Below are 21,555 nucleotides of genomic sequence, written 5' to 3'. Positions count from 1 at the left end.
TATATATCATATATTGTAATTTTTTTAATGTATCACTATTAGGAGATTGCAAGTTGTTTGCTACTAATTGCCTGACACTAATATATATATATATACACACACACACACACACACACACACGTGTGCACGAGCATTGTTTAGTAGGTGTATATGTTTATGGATTTTGCACAATAAATATATATATATATATATATATATATATATATATATATATATATATATATATAATATTATATATTTTAAAGATCACCATTAGGAGATCGCAATGAGTTTGCGATTAATAGCTCGATACTTTATACATATGTGTACACACACAGGTGTATAATACATTCAGGCTTCAGTCATTCACACTGTGGGGAGGTGGGGGAAGTGTTAGCACTGAGATGCATTTTAATTTAAAGTTTTAACACTAGCAGCACACAAGGTCCCACCCATTTTGTTCTGTGAACCCCTAAGAGGTTTGTTAGAGAACCTTAGTGAACAAACAGCATCATGAAGGCCAAGGAACACAACAGACAGGTCAAGGATAAAGTTTTGGGGACATTTAAAACAGGGTTAGGTTATATAAAATATTCCAAGCTTTGAACATCTCACGAAGCACTGTTCAATCCATCAAACAAAAATGGAAAGGGTATGGCACAACTGAAAACCTACCAAGACATGGCAGTCCACCTAAACTGACAGGCTGGGCAAGGAGAGCATTAATCAGAGAAGCAGCCAAGAGGCCCATGGTAACTCTGGAGGATCTTCAAAGATCCACAGCTCAGGTGGGAGAATCTGTCCACAGGAAAACTATTAGTTGTGCACCCCACAAATCTGGCCTTTATGGAAGAGAGGCAAGAAGAAAACTAGAAAGCAATAAGAAGTCCCATTTGCAGTTTGTGAGAAGCCATGTGGGGGACACAGCAAACATGTGGAAGGTGCTCTAGTCAGAGAAGAACAAAATGTACCTTTTTGGCCTAAAAGCAAAACGCTATGTGTGGCAGAAAACTAACTGCACATCACCAGCCAGAATACACCATCCCCACTGTGAAATGTGGTGGCAGCATGTTGTCGGGATGCTTTTCTTCAGCAGGGACATGGAAGCTGCTCAGAGTTAATGGGAAGATGGATGGAGCCAAATACAGGGCAATCTTAGAAGAAAACCTGTTAGAGTCTGCGAAAGACTTGAGACTGGGGCGGAGGTTCACCTTCCAGGACAACGACGTCATAACATACAGCAAGAGCTCCAATGGAAAGGTTTAGATAAAAGCATTTTCATGTGCAAGAATGCCTGTACAAAGTCCAGACCAAAGTACAATTTAGAATCTGTGACTTGAAAATTCCTGTTTACAAACGCTCTCCATCCAACCTGACAAAGCTTGAGCTATTTTGCAAAGAAGAATGGGCAACACTATCACTCTAGATGTGCAAAGCTGGTAGAGACAGCCCCAAAGACTTGCAGCTGTAATTGTAGTGAAAGGTGGTTCTACAAAGTATTAACTCGGGGGCTGAATAAAAATGCACGCCACACTTTTCACATACAGTTGTGCTCATAAGTTTAAGTGATAAGTGATTTCTTGGCCAGAGAATATAAATGATAAACACAAACATTTTTCACTCATGGTTAGTTTACACTCTTTAAATCATATTGACAATAGAAACTACCCAAAATGACCCTGATCAAAAGTTTACATACCCTGGTGATTTTGGCCTGATAACATGCACACAAGTTGACACAGAGCAGTTTGAATGGCTATTAAAGGTAACCATCCTCACCTGTGATCCGTTTGCTTTTAATTTGGGTGTATGAATAAAAGGTCAATGAGTTTCTGGACTCCCGACAGACCCTTGCATCTTTCATCCAGTGCTGCACTGACATTTCTGCATTCTGAGTCATGGGGAAAGCAAAAGAATTGTCAAAGGATCTGTAGGAAAAAAGGTAGTTCAACTGTATAAAATAGGAAAGGGATATAAAAAGATATCCAAGGAATTGAGAATGCCAATTAGCAGTGGAAAATCAAGAAGTGGAAAATGACCAAACCAAACCACGGTCAGGTAGACCAACTAAAGTTTCAGCCACCACTGTCAGGAAAATTGTTCGGGATGCAAAGAAAAATCCACAAAACTTCAGGTGAAAGGCAGGACTCTGAAAACATGTGGTGTGGCTGCTGCAAGATGCACAATAAGGAGGCATTTGAATAAAGATGGGCTGCATGGTCGAGTCGCCAGAATAAAGTCACTACTACACAAATGCCACAAAGTACCCCGCTTACAATACGACAAACAGTACAGAGACAAGCCTCAAACCTTCTGGCACAAAGTCATTTGGAGTGATGAGACTAAAATGTAGCTTTTTGGCTACAACCATAAACGCTACGTTTGGAGAGAAGACAAGGTACACCATTCCTACTGTGAAACATGAAGGTGGATCGCTGATGTTTTGGGGAAATGGGAGCTATAAAAGGCACAGAAAATTTGGTCAAAATTGAAAGCAAGATGAATGCAGTATGCTATCAAAAAATACTGGAGGACTTGCATTCATTAGCCAGGAAGCTGCGCATGGGACGTACTTGAACATTCCAACATGACAATGATCCAAAACACAAGGCCAAGTCGACCTGTCATTTACTCCAGTAGAATAAAGGGAAGGTTTTGGAGTGGCCACCTCAGTCGCCTGACCTCAGTATCATTGAGCCACTCTGGGGAGATCTCAAAACGTGCAGTTCATGGAAGACAGCCCAAAAATTTACAGGAACTGGAGCCTTTTTGCTAAGAGGAAAAGTCAGCTTTACCATCTGAGAAGATAAAGAGCCTCATCCACAAATAACACAAAAGGCTTCAATCTGTCATTGATATTAAAGGGGCAATACACGGTATTAAGAACAGGGTTATGAAAACTTTTGATCAGGGTCATTTAGGTTGTTTCTGTTATTATAATTTAAAAAGAGTAAACACACTTGATTGCGAATAAATGGCCAAACACTGACTGAAAGATACGTTTTTTGTGTTATTCATATTCTCTGAAAAATGGGCAAGAAATCAAATTCTGCCAGGGCATGTAAACTTATGAGCACAATTGTATTTGTAAAAAAAAGCGACGAGGGACCCGAGAAAAGGAGGATCTGAGATGCTCTGTACAAAACCATTGCACAGAGCAGGCAAGTATAACCCGTTTGTCACCCACTGTAACACAATTTAATTAACTGATAAACCTGACATTAGGATTTTATTTAAATTTATATTATCTTCAACAAAGTGACAATACTGATCATTCTGCAATATTATTGAAGCATTGTCACTCTGAACAAGGCAGTTTAAGATGGACGTGGTTTCATTAGGTAAAAAGCAAACAAATTAAGGTCCACCTTCAACTAAAGCGTTTTAGTCCATTATAGCCAAAGTTTTTTCTCCTCTTTTTTATTTTTTTTAAATAAAGCTTTAAATCATATTAGTAAAAAGCATCCATTGTAAGCTCCCCTGGAAGTGAAAAAGTTTGTCATAACCCCTGTAATTGTCAGACTTGCTAGGCAGCATAGTGTTTAAATGTGGGAAAAATTACATCACAATATGGAAAATAAATAGATAAACTTATTACCATCCTTACAGGTATTGCCACATACAGTTAACAGAATAAAATATTACTTCCATGATCTATTTGATCAACTGCTAGATCAACAAAAAAGCTGCTAATACAGTTGGGCAACAAGTACCCACTCAAACATCCTAGCAAAACACATCCTACCTTAATAAGATTAGCACCCCCTTTCTCACATCCAATGTGGTATTTCTTCTCTGGCGTCTGGAATGCCAACAATTCCTTTGTTACTCCTAAGTGACCTTCAAGAATGGTCTCCTCGATACCTGTTTCACCGGTTCTTTTAACATCATCCTACATTAAACAGGACACAGCACATTTATATTATACATTACAGAGTCTAAAACCTTAACACAAACTAAAAATAGAAGCACTTTTAACCTACTTGTAAGATCCATATCCTAGTACAGGACATGGGCTGAGTGTTGGTAGACCCTGGGTTGAAGGGTCATACCTTCAGGTGTTTGGACAGTGGCAAAGCTATTGAAGACATGCCCCCGGGTACCTTTCCTGCAACCCTAACCCCACTCAGAGATTGTAGCAAGAATTGCAGCGTAAGCAAGGAAAAGAAGGGAGGGTGGTCTGTATTCAATATTTCAAGACATGGAATTTAAAACTAAGCCAAAAAGTCTCTTTATCCTAATTGTACATTACGGCAGTGGTCATCAACGCTGTCCTCGGGACCCACTAACAGGCCAGGTTTTCTGTAGTACCTTGGGGAGATGCAGACTAGAATGCTGCAATCACTGAGCAGCAAATGAGATCACCTGTGATGTATCTCAGTTATCTTGCAAACCTGGCCCGAGGACAGGAGTTGATGACCACTGCATTACAGGACAAAAGGCTGATTACTTATAGACCCTAGGACATTGAAAGCAATAAATGAGAAAGGTGGGCAACTAGGAAAACAGACATTTGCCAAAATGCCCAACAATAAGGGACAACAAAACCAACTTCAAGTGCTGCTGCAAAATAAATCTGCAACAGAGAGCTGTATCTGCAGAAGACCGATGTCCTCCTGGGGAAACGTTTAAATGCTGGTGGCAACCTTACAAAGCTGGGCTATAGAGGGCTGCTGCTGGAATGCCCAGAAAACTCCAACCATCCTGGTGGAATAGGCAAATAAAAACAGCAGATGAAACCTTTCCTTGAAAAAAAAGGTTCTAGCATTCAGTTTTCTGATGGAGCAATTGTGGACTTAGAAGCAGGCTGTACATTGCAAGGTATTGATAGGACAAATAGAGAATCAATCTTACTGATCGAAGCTGATGCTCGAGGTACCTTCTGATGACTGACTACATCTGGGCAACGAAGAGCAACTTCCTCTGAGTCCTATGGAGCAGGGCATGAGGATGGAAGGACTAGGTCTTCACTGAGGTGGAAGACGGATACTGCCATTAGGTAGAACAGATGATCTTAGATGCAAGTCTACTGTGTCATTGTAAAGACTCCTTACAAGAGAGATGCCAATACAGAGACATGTCTTGTAGATGTGACAGAATTCAAAAAGACCACTCTGCCGGAGAGGTCATCCAAGGTCATACCCCTAATGGATTCAAAGGGTGGTTTCTGCAGGGCAGAAAGAGCCAGGCTGAAGTCCCAAGGAAGCACATTGTGCTGCAAGGGGGCCTGATTAGAGATGCACCTTCAATAAAGGTTTTGACAAAGGAGAGAGAAGTCAGAGGGTTTTGTAAAACAATGGAAGAAACGCTAAAACAGCATTTTCTTATCTAGAAATGAGCAAAGAATAAGAAACTGCGCTACGGAATAAGAATGATATTGGTCGGAAGCTGCAATTCAAATGTACACCAAAAATACACAAAACAAAAAGAGAAAAAAAGAGAACTGCGCTAACCTCAAATGCCCAAAGTGAATGGGGTATGTGTATGTGCCAAACCCACGATATGAGTCTTAGTGTCTTATTGTCTCTAAGACCACCTCAAAAGTATAATGCATACTATTATATGTACAAATAAGTAAAATTAAATACAAAAAATGGGACACAGATACGTGTCAATAATGTGAATTACCCAAACGCAATACAGATTGTGTAGATCTATGTGCATATACCCCTAAAATAAAAAATTATTTTGTTTCCAGTTTTTTTCATAAAATAAATTATCAAAAAATATTCTGAGACACTCTATATAATGTCCATGTAATTATATACCAAAATATTATAAAATGTCCATATGGTAAATAACACCGGTGAAGAAAAACTTCATGTGAAGAGCTGAATTAGAAGTGCACAAAATTAAAAATCTTCTCCAGAAATATAATGTGCTTTTCCCATCACCGAATGAATGAATTGGCTCCTTACCAGATCCAAGCGACCCCCCGTTACAGAGGGTCACCACAGGCAAAAACAATCAAAGGATATCCGGGTAACGGTTCCCCCTCAGGCGATCCCGAATCTTTCACGCAATAGGGCTATTATGGCTGTTGCTCCACATGTCACTCCCAACTCAACGTGGTATCACATAGGGAAAAACATAGGCTCCAGATAGTGTAAAACCAATGATTTTAATTTGCAAAAAACGAACGTATACACTTAAGACTTTAAAAGCAGGTTCAAAACAGAAGCGTGCACCGGCCGGACACACGCCAACGCAGAGACCAACCCGTCCTTCCTGGTCTAAAAAGAACGAACACGACTGGGGTGACGTCGACAGGTTCGAACGTCAGCGAACGTGTCGACGTCACCCCAGTCGTGTTCGTTCTTTTTAGACCAGGAAGGACGGGTTGGTCTCTGCGTTGGCGTGTGTCCGGCCGGTGCACGCTTCTGTTTTGAACCTGCTTTTAAAGTCTTAAGTGTATACGTTCGTTTTTTGCAAATTAAAATCATTGGTTTTACACTATCTGGAGCCTATGTTTTTCCCTATGTGATACCACGTTGAGTTGGGAGTGACATGTGGAGCAACAGCCATAGCCCTATTGCGTGAAAGATTCGGGATCGCCTGAGGGGGAACCGTTACCCGGATATCCTTTGATTGTTTTTGCCTGTGGTGACCCTCTGTAACGGGGGGGGGGGGGGGGGTCGCTTGGATCTGGTAAGGAGCCAATTCATTCATTCGGTGATGGGAAAAGCACATTATATTTCTGGAGAAGATTTTTAATTTTGTGCACTTCTAATTCAGCTCTTCACATGAAGTTTTTCTTCACCGGTGTTATTTACCATATGGACATTTTATAATATTTTGGTATATAATTACATGGACATTATATAGAGTGTCTCAGAATATTTTTTGATAATTTATTTTATGAAAAAAACTGGAAACAAAATAATTTTTTATTTTAGGGGTATATGCACATAGATCTACACAATCTGTATTGCGTTTGGGTAATTCACATTATTGACACGTATCTGTGTCCCATTTTTTGTATTTAATTTTACTTATTTGTACATATAATAGTATGCATTATACTTTTGAGGTGGTCTTAGAGACAATAAGACACTAAGACTCATATCGTGGGTTTGGCACATACACATACCCCATTCACTTTGGGCATTTGAGGTTAGCGCAGTTCTCTTTTTTTCTCTTATCTAGAAATAAACAATTGATTGGGAGGTGTCCAGGGCAAAACCCTAGTATCCAAGGTGACTAGAAAGCCGAAGGGCAGAATTTTTTTAAGAATATATTTTATGGAGTTTTAAAGCATTGGACATGCAAAAGGAGAAGTCAAACTTGGTTTGATTAGGAAGGTGCACTGATACCAAATCTCAACATCTCCATACATATACATTAATATACTGTTACGTACATGTAAAACCAAAAAAGGGACACTACTCTTGACCATAGTTAATTGAAATTGCCATTGCAGACATAGTACCCAGTAGGTCTAGAAAGAGTTGAGACTGTTCTAAAAAGGAGTCTCTTGCACCTTCTGCAAGCAAAGATCACTTAAAAAAAAGAAAAAAAGGAAAAAAATAAACAAATAAATAAATAAAAAAAAGAAACAAACACAAAGCAGAGCCAATAAGGATAAAGTGACACAAAGAAGTAGGTAGCCAAGGATGGCTTGGAGGAAGCCAAGAGAAAAGATAAAAGGGGAAGTAAACTCCCTTGTATGATCTTTACCTATAAGGCTTACAGTAAACATCTCCTAAAGATGTACTGCTAAATGTGCGCTCTTAAGGAACGGCATAACCGTGCCTTTCTTCCAAAGCTGTGACGTTAACAGCAACTCTCGCACACGTGCGTCATCGCTTGCTCGGCCATTCATACAGTCGAAACCTGCATACCTGGAAACGCCTTCAGCAGTGACAGTGCACCCCTGGAGGGCTTCGTTTTCGGGCAAGTATACCATAAAGTGCTAGAATGCAGCTCATAGTAGCATATTATGCCTTAAACTGCTCGAGGTGTTTTTTTTTTTTTTTTTTATAAGGTTTACTACCACTGTAAAGTTTGAATGTTGGTAATGTAGGCAAGCAGGTAATACTTTCATCTGTATGAGATGACTGAGATCATGCACCCATTGCCCAATGGCAGAGAATGTAGTCGTTCTCCAGTGTGTAGGAATCAGTGCTTGTTCCATTAGATCATTATATGTCTATTATTGAAAAAAAAAAAAAAAGTTTCCCTGTTCCTGAGAACCAGTCCATAGGGGTTTTAACATATTGGACTATGGTTTGTGAGAGTCTATGTATACAACAAAATTTGTTGTTAGGAGAGGGTACTCTGCTTTGCATAAAAGTGTCTTTTGAGCCTATGCCAGAGGAGATTTTTGAGTAATTGATACATTTTTATAAATTCTTAATGCAGAAAATTGATGCCAAAAGGCCGGGCTGCACTAATATTTCTAGTAGAACGCTACCCTTTAGCCAGAATGGCAACCTGAAGAATCGGTCCAGGAAGAGCCATCCTCCTGCCAAGGGAATTCTCTTAAGTCATGTTTTTTTATCCAACAGCCTTCATGACTATTATTTAAGCCACATATGTGCATCTACACAAATGGAAGTTCCATCCTAGATATCGAACGCAAAGAGTCAGGCAGTCCATGGACACAATCAGTCAGCAGGAGTTGCAGGTGCTGAAGGCGCTCAGTGTCTGTAGAGTTGGATTTTGGTAGTCCATGCCACTAGATTTTGGCACACAGCTATAGCAGCATTTAGAGTGCTTAAAGTGGAACTTTGCCTTTTTGGGTGGTACTACACTTTAACCACTTCAATACCGGGCACTTAAAAACCTTCCTGCCCAGACCAATTTTGAGCTTTTAGCGCTGTCGCACTTTGAATGACAATTGCGCGGTCATGCTACACTGTACCCAAATGAAATTTTTATCATTTTTTTCCCACAAATAGAGCTTTCTTTTGGTGGTATTTGATCACCTCTGCGGTTTTTATTTTTTGCTAAACAAATAAAAAAATACCGAAAATTGAGAAAAAAAAAAGTTTTTTTGGTTCAGTTTCAAAACTTTGTAAATAAGTAAATTTTCTCCTTCACTGATGGGCACCGATGAGGTGGCACCAATGAAGTGGCACTGATGAGGTGGCATTGATGGACACCGATATGTGGCACTGATAGGCAGCACTGATGGGTGGCACTGATAGGTGGCACAAATTAGCACTGATAGCTGGCATGGATGGGCGGCATGGTTGGGCATGGGTAGGCGGCACAGGTGGGCATGGGTAGGCGGCACAGGTGGGCATGGGTAGGCGGCACAGGTGGGCATGCGTAGGCGGCACAGGTGGGCATGGGTAGGCGGCACAGGTGGGCATGGGTAGGCACAGATAGGTGGCATGGATGGGCACTGATAGGCGGCACGGATGGGAACTGATAGGTGGCATTGTATTATAATGTGCTGTACTAATGGATGCCAATCAGTGCCAAACAATAATGCATGCCAATCAGTGATGCCCATTGTGAGCACTGATTGGCATCCATTATGGGCACTGATGAGCATCCATTGTGGCACTGACTGGAATCCCTGGTGGTCTAGGGTGGCATACCTTATCCTGGGCATCCCTGGTGGTCTGGTGGCGTCCCTGGTGGTCCAGGATAATCGATCAGCACAGGCCCCCCGTCAGTAGCAGCCAATCAGCTCTCCTCTACTCGCGTCTGACAGACGCGAGTGAGGAAAAGCCGATCACCGGCTCTTCCTATTTACACTGTGATCAGCCGTGATTGGACACGGCTGATCACGTTGTAAAGAGTCTCCGTCGGAGACTCTTTACCGAGATCGTAGTTGCAGGGTGTCAGACTGACACCCCGCAACAACGATCGCCGCGCTGCGTGCCCCTCATAATCCTGATCACGTCATATGACGTCCGATCAGGATTTTGAAACCACTTTGCCACCGTCAATTTGTAATAGGGCGGGCAGCAAGTGGTTAAATTGGAAGGCCTCTGGCGGTTCCAACACCAGACAAGTTCTTACCTCAAATAGTGAAGTTTTGGCAATAAAAGAGGGATTCAAAGGAAGTAGGCTCTGATTCTTCTCCCTATTTTGCCCCATATGTGTGTTCTGGTATAAGAACCCTATCAGAGCTATACCAAATTCGCTTATGACCAGCAGCCTGTGGACTTGACCATTAAAATGGGCATGGATATCGCTAAATCCTCTTTACTAAGGCAGGATGAGTGTTGGACACCAGAAGGGGCAAGATTTGTCCTGAGGAGGAAGAGTCAGAGGTGGGATAGCTGAGAATACTATCAGAGGCTGGATCCCTGCAGAAAAAGGGGTTCAGAATAACAACCCCAGCCCCACTGGTAGCCAGGGAAATGTTAGGGCCCTTTTTTTCCCTGTTCCTGACCTTTCCCTAGCTCTGCCAATAGTGAAGGGGAGCACTTAATAGGGTACTTAAAATAACTTGAAAGATGAGTGTGAGCATGGGGGGGGGGGGGGGGTCTTCCCTGTGTCTGCACATACAGCTCTGCCTTGAGTCCTGTCACCCCATAAGCTTTGTTATGGCACCTCACTAACATCTGGAACAGCAGCTAAGTGATGAGATGACTTCACTGACGCCACTCAGGAACCCAGAGAGGGTGCCTAGTTTTGTCCATGGCGGTGCCATGGACCAAACCCCAGATCGTTCATCTGTTAAACCTAGCAGGAGGTGGTTAGGGGGCTAGGAACGTATGGAGGAGTGAGGATCCTACCCAAGGAGCAGGAAAGAAGGGAGGTCCCTGGGGTAAAACCCATGATTCTAGTGAGAAAATCCACACACTGGATAGGATAGGGGACATCACTCACTTTGGAAAAGCACACCCCTTCAGTGAGGGGGGTCTATAGGGACTGGGTCCCAATGTTGCGGACGGCCACTGCCATGGATTGCTAGGAGACATTATGGAGGTCTTTGCTTTTTTTGTTTTTGTCCAATCACTTGAAAGTACCTGCCTATAACCATGATTTTTGTGTCCTGTAATGCGCTGTATGTACAAGAAACTATAATTGTTTTGATACAGTTAAATAAGTCAAATGCGTACCCTAAATATTTTATCACAGAAAAATCACTCACTCTTATCCTTTTGAGCCAATCTATTTCATTGTTGAGCAGAACCTCAGCATTGGGAATGTTGATGTTGCTGTTGTAGGCATAATTCAGAAGGTGCCTTAACAAGGTGAAATAATCCCCAGCATGTTTAGCCCGTTCTCTAGCAGTACTCTGTCAAATAAAAATAAAGTGATTACATTGTGATAGATTTGATTAAATTAGTCAAAACACTCAAGGTTCAACACATTAAATAGAGACTATTAGACTTCATGTACACTGCTGCTGGTAAACTGAAGTTTAGGAGCAATTGAGTGTTTATTTAGCTGACCCTGACTCTTCTCTGTTATCAGTACATGTACACAGGAAATTTATAGTTGTTTCTAGGCAGTTGAATTTAGAAGCATTTTATGTAAAACAAAAAAATGCATTCAGGACAGATGATCAGGGGCATGTTAAACGCCTGTTACAGCGTGTGAATGCATGTAAACCTGGTAACTCGCATTTAGCCACGTTTCGTTAACAGGCGGTTTTAATATTTGACTATTTGAAAGACTTTTTAGAAAAGCTTCTAAAAACGTCAAACGTGTCTAAGCGTCAGTTACCATCTGTCATATTAAATCGTTCAGGAGAGGTTGTTAAATATCCCGTGTACATTAAGCCTTAAAAAAGCAGCTATGTTGATGTAAACCATTATTTTCTCAGTAGAGCCAATTAAAAGATTTTTTAAACTCTATTTAGGTTTATAAAAAAGATCTTCTAGTTGAAAATTTTTCTGAGCTAAAAACAATGGACAACCTGGAACCACAAAACCAGTAGCATTACAGGGAATACAGCTTTTCAGTGGATGCAGGTTATCCAAACTGTCTAGAGACAGCTCAAGTGTTTCACAGATGGACTTCTACTATAACTGGTGCTTCTCATTTCTGTTAGGACAACACTCATGGTACCCTGGACTAATAAATGGTAACCGGGTTGTTTTCTTGGCATGCTTTTTTTAGTGAACCTTAGGGGAAGGAAGTTGGTTAACCACTTCAGCCCCGAAAGGTTTTAACCCCTCTGACAATTGTGTGGCCATGTGATGTTGTACCCAAACGTTGTGTCCTTTGTTTCCCCACAAATCAAGCTTTTTTTGTGGTGGTATTTGATCACTTCTGCGGTTTTTATTTTTTGTGCTATAAAACAAAAAAAAAAAGCACAACAATTTTGAAAAAAAAAATAAAAAATTTGATTTTTACCTGTAAAATACTTTTCTTTGATGTACATCAGGGGACACAGTGCCATAGTAGTTACTATGTTGGTTAACAGGCCACCTTTAGGTGATGGAAACTGGCACGCCCTAAGACCAGAAGTGCACTTCCTACATAAACCCTCCCACTACAGGGAGTACCTCAGTTTTGTAGCAAAGCAATACAAGTGCAACCAAGAAGGGAGGGACCTCTGTGTACCCTGATGAACATCAAAGAAAAGGATTTTACAGGTAAGCCATTTCGAAAATCCAGTTTTCTTTTCATACAGCAGGGGACACAGGGCCATAGTAGTTACTATGTGGGATGTCCCATAGCAATGGCAACTGAAGGGAGGGAGACAACAGAAAAAGTAGGGCAAAAGAGGCTAGAGGACTCATACTGCAGCACACTACGCCTAAAGGCAATATCCTCATGGCCTTTAACATCGATTTTATAAAATCTGGTAAATGTATGAACTGAAGACGAAGTTGCGGCCTTACCAATCTGAGCCATAGAGGCCTGATGATGCACCCCCAAGAGGCACTAACCACCCTGGTAGAGTGTGCTTTAACATGAAAAGGAGAAATTTTCTCCCTTAAGTCATAAGCTTGAACAATCACTTGATGAATCCATTTGGAAATAGTTGACTTTGAAGCTGCCTGTCCCCTTTTTGGACCTTCTGGCAGTACAAACAAATCGTCTGTTTTGCGAACCTGAGCGACAGCCTTTAAATAGACTCTGATCGCTCTTACTACATCAAGTGAATGTAGTGCCTTCTCTTCCTAGATTGAGGCTCTGCAAAGAAAGAAGGTAGAATAATACCCTGGTTTAAACGAAAACCTGTCACCAATTTTGGTAGGAATTCAGGATGAGGACTCAAAACCACCTTATCCTTATGCATGATCAAATATGTCTCTTTACAAGACAGAGCTGCTAGTCCTGATACTCTTCTAGCAGAAGAAATGGCAACCAAAGATTATTTTTCTTGTCAAAAGAACCAAGGGAATTTCCCGTAAAGGCTCAAAAGGCCGATTCTGTAAAGACGATAAGACCAAATATAAATCCCAAGGATTTAGAGGTACCTTGATAGGGGGATTAATTCATGTTATCCCCTGAATAAAACTATGTGCCAGAGAGTCAGAAGCAAGAGGCCATTGAAAAATCACTGACAAGGCCAAGATCTGGCTCTTGATAGTACTCAAGGCCAGCTTCATTCCTAATCCCATTTGCAGGAAATCAAGAATCCTACATATGACACACTTCCTGGGGTGCCAACCCCTGGATCCAAACCAGGAAACATATGCCTAGCATACTCTGTAGTAAATGATTCTGGAAGCCGACTTCATGGCATTAACCAAAGTAGACACTGTAACGATATCACGTCTGAGCCAGGATATATTGTAACTAGTTGCCATTTTGTGTGGAACGCAGCCATGACAGTTTGGCTACCTTGTAAACTTACTTACATCTGTAAAAACTCCCCCCTCCCTTGTCTTAGGAATTCCAAATGTTTTAACATCTTCAAAAGGAAAGCAGAGAAAACAGAACCAGGCCAGGTCAAATAAACAAGGCTCAAGTTGCCTGGCAAGATATTGCGGCCTGTCGTAAAACTGTCACTTTCTCCATTCAGAGAACTAACAGATCCCCGTCGTAAATACTTCCAACCAGATAGCGTGCAAACAGATTAGTAACGTGTTGAAACTTTAACATTTTTTATAACTTTCAAAGCCATCATAGCACAGCCATAATATGGATATATTTGGTTTCCTCGGATAATTTCTAACATTTCAAGTCCAAACACCCCTATGTCAGGTCATATGGGAAGCCACTGGGACCCCTTACTGCTCCTAGGTAACCCTGATATGGGAAACCTGTCATGTGTGGACTTGTTTTGAAGCAAATATGCTGATCACTAAAATGGATATCTGCAGTCTATAAACAATAGAGAGGCAGAGATATGAATATGTATCATAAGTGTACCTGGGACAGGGTCATGAGTGTAGGCACCTCCCAGCAACCAACCCCTAAACAAGATGACCAGACGATTGGTCACTGGTCGCTGTCAACACCCCCTTTGATTTGACAGAAAAGAGGAGAGGCCAAGGCAATGGTCAGTTCTCCTTTTACCATCCAAGCAGGAACATCTGCCAAGTTTGAGAACCGATTACCTTTGCTCATCGATTGATCAACTCTTGGACATTAATTGCAAGTATACTTCCTTCCCAATTCTACCTTATTTCATTGTGGCTGTATATTGTCTTTATTTTTTGAAACATCCTTTTTCTGTAAATGTTTTATTCGCACCAACCTTGACCTTTTCATAATAAATCCTTATGTTGAAAAGTGTTAACCTTGTCTTTAAAGCTCTTGATGCAAACTATAAACGAACCTGTCTCTTAAAAGGGCGCTACTGTGGTAGAGTAAGGCACTGAGCAGACCTGTCTGTGGTGGCAGTGTGTGTTGCAGGAGCTTATTCTAAACCTATAATTGGTGTTGCTTAAATTACGAGTCCCCCCGGCTCTGTCTTTAAACGGGGGTGGTGGCAGTTAAAGGGTTAATTGTGTAATTAGCCCAGTGACAATCACTCTCAGGCTGCCCGCACCTAGATTGTGGTCCCGCAAGCTGGAAAATCTTTGTGCTGGGTGCAGCCGAGTGTGGCATTGTTACGTAAGTGACAGCGTGGTGTGAGGTTGGCCGGTCCTTTGTCGCCAGTTAGCGAGGAGGGCAGGGATCTGACACCAGCGTTCGTCACAGACACTACTGAAGGGGATAACCCACGGTCCTTTAGAATGTGGGTTTCAATAGCCAAATCATTAAATTTAGCATCCGTAAAGTAGGATGGGATACCAGACCTTGCGCAAGAAGGTCTGGCCATAATTGCCAAGGGACTCCTACTGCCATCTTTATGAACTCAGTAAACCAAGATCTGCTGGGCAACCAGAATCACCTCCTTTCATTACTGCTTGATCCTGCGGAGAAGGCGCAGAATTAGCAGAACTGGAGGAAACACATAGATCAGTGAAAACTGATCCCATGGGAAGACTAATGCGTCTGTTCCGCATGCCAGCGGATCCCTTGTTCTTGACACAAAGTTGTCGACTTTGTTGTTGAATTTGGACGTGAACAGGTCACATCTCTGACATATCGCTAGGAAGATGTTGGGGTGAAGGGACTATTCCCCCGGAAATAACTTTTGGCGACTCAAGTAGTCCGCCTGCCAATTTTCTATTACTGAAATGAAAATCACTGATGGGCAAGGAATGTTGTTTTCTGCCCAAGCTAGAACATGATTCACCTCTTTTTGGGCGGCACGACTTCTCGTGCCCCCCCGGTGATTAATGTAAGCCACAGCCGTGGCATTGTCAGGCTGAATCCTGACAGACAATCCCGTAGCCTGAGCGTCCAGGACTCTAGGGCCAGACATACTGCCCAAATCTCCAAAATGTTAATAGGCAAGGTACTTTCTGACTTGGACCATCTCCCCTGGAAATCTACTTCCAGGACTGCTCCCCAGCCTAGAAGGCTGGCATTCGTTGTCACCACTTTCCAGGATACTGGCAGAAAGGATTTCCCTTTTTGGAGGTTGCTGGATATCAACCACCAATTTAGACTCTGACGTACGTCGGGGGATAAGCTTACTGGAAAATCCAAAGCCTGAACCTTCTTGTTCCAGACCGACAGGATGATGTTTTGTAGCAGTGAAACTGTGCATAAGGGACGGCCTCGAAGGAGACCACCAGTTTCCCTAACAATCTCATACACAGCCAAATGGATTTTACTTTACTTTGACAAGTTGAATCAGTCCTATAATGGGACTGACTCTTGTCCGGGGTAAGAATACCTTTTTCTGTACGGTATCTATGACCAGCCCCAAGTAATGTAATCTCCTTGATGGTTTTAAGGAGGATTTTTCTAGGTTGAGTATCCAACCCAGAGATTCCAGCTAGTTTACAGCTGTGATTAAACGTTGGTTTAGACCAGAGACTGAATGATCTATTAAAAGTAGATTGTCTAAATAGGCTAGGACTGTCATGCCCTGAGCCCTTAATCTGGCTAAAGGAGGTACTAGAATCTTTCTTTGAGAATACCCGCGGTGCGGAGGCTAGACCAAATGGCAGGGCCACAAACTTAAAATTATGATTTTCTATCTCGAAGAGTAGAAATTTTTGGTGAGCGGGAAATATTGGCATGTGGAGATATGAATGCTTGATATCGATCGATGCCAAAAACTCCCCTCCTTGCAAGATGGAAACCACCGATCGGATTGATTCCATGCGAAAGGACCAGATATTTAAGTGCCGGTACAGATGAGATCTAGAATAGGTCTTACCTCTTTTTGGTTTTGGGACCGTGAAAAGGTTTGAATAAAAACCCGTGCCCTGTTACTCCAAGGGAAACGCTGATAACTCCAGCTGGGATAAGAGATGATCCAGAGCTAGAAAGAAACTTTTTTTTTTCTGGATCCCTGGGAACATATGATCTTAGAAAAAGAGGAGACGGAAACTCTCTGAACTCTAGTTTGTAATCTAGAGAAACTGAGGAAGCCACCCATCTGTCTTGTCACTGTTCCTGCCAGACCTTTGAAAATTGCAGGAGCCTAGCCCCCACCCGAGCGAGCAGGGGCACCCCGTCATAAGGAGGGCATGGCATTCTTTTTTGCAGGATTTTTGTCCCAAGACCTCTTTTGACCCTGGTGCTGACCTTGGGGTCTTCCCCTTGAACCTGATGGCGGAGGCCATCGAGGCTGCCTAGAGGTTGATGCCCCTGGCACAGGTGAGTAAGCATGCTTAAAAGGAGAAATGTTTAAACTTCTTTACTGGTAAAAGAGAGCTTTTCCCATTAGAGATCCTTTAGATGTATTTATCCAGATCGTCCCCAAATAGCCATTCACCATGAAAGGGGAAACTGGCCAAGAGTTTCTTACACGGTGCTTCGGCTGATCAATTTTTCAGCCACAGAACTCTGAGAGAATGCACTAGTCCTAGCACAAGCTGTGAGGCTTTGATGATAGAATCTTTCATAGCATCTACTGTGAAACATGGTGCGTCTGATATGCCAGCCCATTGCTGGGCCTGCTGAACAGGAAGAATCTTAAGTATCTCCATAAACTGTTCCTTAATGGACGGAGATACACCAATTGCCGCAAGAACCGGCTGCGCTACTGAACTTGCTAAAGACATATTGCTTTTAGAAAGATGTTCCAATTTTTTATCTGTTGGTTCTTTAAACAATCCTCCTCCATAGGATATAGTGTAGAAAACTTTCTGGGAGGATAATACTGTTTATCCGGATGTTCCTATTCAGAATATATAATAATGGATTTTTTAGCCATGAATGAATAGGAAAAGCATTCCAAGATGGGGGAGGTTTTTCTGCGCTGCAGGCAGAAAAAAGGTTGAACAAACCAATTTAGTAAGAGAGTGTACAGGCAACCTGTCTTGTGATACTACTCCCTCCATATTAGGATACTCAGAAGAGGATATATTAGTATCTTCCAAATCTCTTGGATGATCTTCCTGATTCCCTGCCCCTTGCACCTCAATTTGAGGGTCCTGAGCACTGGATGGGGATCTGCTACGTTTAGACCCACTATGGAGAAGTGATCACAGCATCAACCTTCTTTTCCAAATTAGAAATGGTAGAAGAAAAAACCTCCTGTGTGATATATATAGGGGCTGAAGTGTCCATCACTGAGCACCCGCACGTTTGTTTTTTTTGTTAAAAAAACAAAAGAGTGATTCCGGGCATACAATTCCCCTGAGGGGGGCAATTTTAACATAGGGGGGTGCAGGAGGAGAGACCAGTCCCCCCTATGGCTTACCAGAGGATCTGCTGCTTTTGGCCCGGAGGAGGAGGAAGTGATGGCTCCTGACAGCACTGTTTCCAGCATAAGGCGGTGAGTGCTCAATACAACCCCCAGTGGTGACACATAGGCATGACAACATTATATACTTAAAGCGGAGGTCCACCCTAAAGTGGACCTTCCGCTCATCGGAACCCTCCCCCCCTCCGGTGCCACAATCGGCACCTTTCAGGGGGGAGGGGGGTGCAGTTACCTGGATAATCCAGGTAACTGCACCCACTTCCGGGATAGCTCTCTGCGGAAAGGGGCGTAACTTACGCCCCTTTCCGCAAGTGCCCCGCTGCCTGCTGGGAAACACACAGATCCCAGAGGCAGCTGGGACCGTCCTCATTGCGCAGCGCGGCTCGCGCATGCGCAGTAGGGAACCGGGAAATGAAGCCGAAAGGCTCCATTTCCTGATTCCCATACCCAAGATGGCGGCGGCAGCACTCGAGTGTCGATCTAGAGATCGGCTTCGGGTGCCGACATCGCGGGCGCGCTGGACAGGTAAGTGTCACTATTTTAAAAGTCAGCAGCTGCAGTATTTGTAGCTGCTGGCTTTAAAAAAAAAAAAAAAAAAAAAAAGCGGAGTCCCGGTGGACTCCCGCTTTAAAAGAGAAATTCATAAGGAAATCCAAAAGATATTTCTTGGAAAACTCCACTTACCTTCCCGGCACAGGGTTTATCTGAGATAAACCCAATCTTCACCCTTCACAGTGGGCTCCGAAACAGTTAGGAGCAGGGGAACCTAGAGGTTACCCACAATCCTGGACCTGCAACAGTACCCTGCCAGTAAAAAACTTTATGGCCTTACTACCAAAAAGTACTGGAGTCCAGTACAAAAGTCCAGCTCTCTAAAAAGAGAAGCATTCACAAGAAAAACCTAATTTCTTCGGACACAAGACCCGGGTACCATTCCTTAGGCCCATTAAAGGACACTCTGAATGGATCTGGTCAGCATGGCTAGCCCCAGCAAGGATTGCTCCAGTGGAGCTCAGCACAGCACATCTTTACTCGTGACCAACACCTTAGACACTGGCGAAATAACTAAGGTACTCCCAGTAGTGGGAGGGGTTATATAGGGAGTGCACTTCTGGTCTTAGGGCGTGCCAGTGTCCATCACCTAAAAGGTGGCCTATTAACCCACATAGTAACTACTATGGCTCTGTGTCCCTTGATGTATGAAAAGAAAAACACATTTTTTACTTTCGGCTTTAAACCATAACCAATTCAAATATGTAAAAAAAAAAAAAAAAAAAAAAGGTATTCATCAATTTAGGGCAATTTGTATTCTGCTACATATTTTTGTTAAAAATCCCAATTAACATATATTGATTAGTTTGCGCAAAAGTTAGAAACAGATTTTTAGGGCATCTCTATTTTTTTACTAGTAATAGCAGTGATCAGTGATTTTTAGCGGGACTGCAATGGAAAAATCAAACACTAAGTGACTTTTTGGGGACCAGTGACACCAATACAGTGATCAGTGCTATATAAAAAAAACGCATTGTCACTGCATAAATGACACTGGTGGGGAAGGGGTTAACATCAGGGGCAATCAAAAGGTTAAGACTGACTGCAGGAAGAGACATCTGTGTTCCTGTTTCAGCAGGAACACAAGATCTCGCTCACTGTCTGATAAGACAGTCTGCCTCATTTACATAGGCAAACCGCCGTCCTGCCTCTACTCTGAAAGATTGCGGGTGGCCATCGCATCCGCCGATTGGCTCCCACTGTGTCCAATCACAGTGGGAAGGGGTCGCCAGACTTTGCAAACAATGTACAGGTACGTTGTTTCGTGCAGTCGGGCCAACCTGCCACAGTATATGTGCGGTGGGTGGTCTGGAAGTAGTTACAACCTTTTTTTTTATGAAAGATGGGTACTTTCTGCACACAAATATATTCTGGCAACAAGCATCAACTTATCCTACAAGCATTTGCACAATTATAAATTATCATAATATTCCTTACCCCAAGAACTGTGAACAGAAGTGTAATAAAGAAAATAAGAGGTCGATGTCCCATACAACACCTTGTAGACATAAGAAAGAACTGTTCCTGCGCCATTTGTCTAACAAGTCTGAGGGAAAAAAATACAAGGAACATAAAAGTAGGTTTGTATATCAGATCAAAGACCGATTTATGCATTCTTTACTTGCCATAAAAACTTTTAAGATTTTTCACTTGGAATTCTATTACCTCATGATTATCTGGGGGGGGGGAAGAGAGAGAATCTGCCACATACCCTTGCCATTCTGTTATTTTTGGCAGCATCATCATGCAGTTCCCAGCTGCCATTGCTTGTAGCTACTCTGTTACTTGGGCAAAACACAACCTGATTTCAGAAAACCTATCAAAACACTCAACATTTTCTATAATAATTTAAAAGGACAGAAAGGAGACTAACCTCACTGAACTGCTACTATTCCATATAAAAATACTGATGTATAAATGGATAAGACCAACAAAGACTATATAATTTATCCCATCTGCTTATTAAGAGCTCTTAAAGAGGAAGTAAACGCTGGTGGGTTTTACTTCCTCAATTTCTCTGCAAAGTTAAAGCATAATGGGCTACTATGCATCGCATAGTAGCCCATTATGTTTCCCTTACCTGAAACCGAAGCCTGCAATATCACTGCTGTCCCCACTAGCAGGGAGCGTCCATCTTCAACTCTCTTCCTTCCGGGGCCGTTAACTCCAGCTCTGTGAATGGCTGGAGTCGAATGACCCCTATTAGAAACGGTACAACGTGTCCTTTCTAAAGTATGCATGCGTTGTAGTCATCGGCTCTCTGCTTTTTTGTAAATATCTTCTAAACCATGGAGGTTTAGGAGATATTTCAAACACCTACAGGTAAGCCTTACCTGTAGGTAAAAGTGGTTGTACAGGGTGTACAACCACTTTAAGAGCTCATAAAAGGCAGGAAAACTTAAACACTTACTTGCTTTGACAGTGAAGTAGCAAGTCAATGATGAAAGTCTGCCATGCTTTCTCTTTGCTTAATGTTTCCAATGCTGTTGGTATCAAAGCAAAACACAAGGTCATTGCCTCCAGAGCTTCACAACAAACTTGTTCATCCTCAGGATCAGGTTCATTCCCAGCATTAGCCTGTGAAATATAGAACACACATAAATCTTTGAACTGGACAATGGATTTATAGGGGCCAAAGTTTTGTAGAGAGATTTTACAGAGTGCTATAGCTTTATCTCAAACCAACAACAAACACTACCTTACTGAACTGCTTAGTATTCATCAAAAATCGAATTTAAAAAAATATCAACCACTTGCTTACTGGGCACTTAAACCCCCCTCCTGCCGAGACCAATTTTCAGCGTCAATGTACTTTGCATAACAATTACGCGGTCATAAAACACTGTACCCAAATGAAATTTTTATCATTTTTTTCCCACAAATAGAGCTTTCTTTTGGTGGTATTTAATTACAGCTGGGAGGTTTATTTTTTGCTAAACAAA

The 21,555-nt window shown here is 42.2% G+C and overlaps 1 protein-coding gene across 1 annotated transcript in view; it reads right to left on the bottom strand.

Annotated features, from left to right (window-relative positions):
- The window catches only part of USP9X (ubiquitin specific peptidase 9 X-linked), a 437,788-nt gene that overhangs the window by 115,683 nt on the left and 300,550 nt on the right, over positions 1-21,555 (bottom strand). The window contains 4 exon segments of the mRNA XM_077480883.1: positions 3,725-3,871; positions 11,036-11,182; positions 20,051-20,159; positions 21,024-21,190. Of these exon segments, the coding sequence (XP_077337009.1) occupies positions 3,725-3,871; positions 11,036-11,182; positions 20,051-20,159; positions 21,024-21,190 (570 nt within the window).

The sequence above is a fragment of the Lithobates pipiens genome, unplaced genomic scaffold (assembly GCF_037356315.1).
Source record: "Lithobates pipiens isolate NorthernLeopardFrog02 unplaced genomic scaffold, aLitPip1_a1.2 Scaffold_16, whole genome shotgun sequence".
Lineage (NCBI taxonomy): Eukaryota > Metazoa > Chordata > Amphibia > Anura > Ranidae > Lithobates > Lithobates pipiens.
The sequence above is the reverse complement of the archived record's forward strand: the minus strand, read 5'-3'. Positions and strand labels throughout refer to the sequence as shown.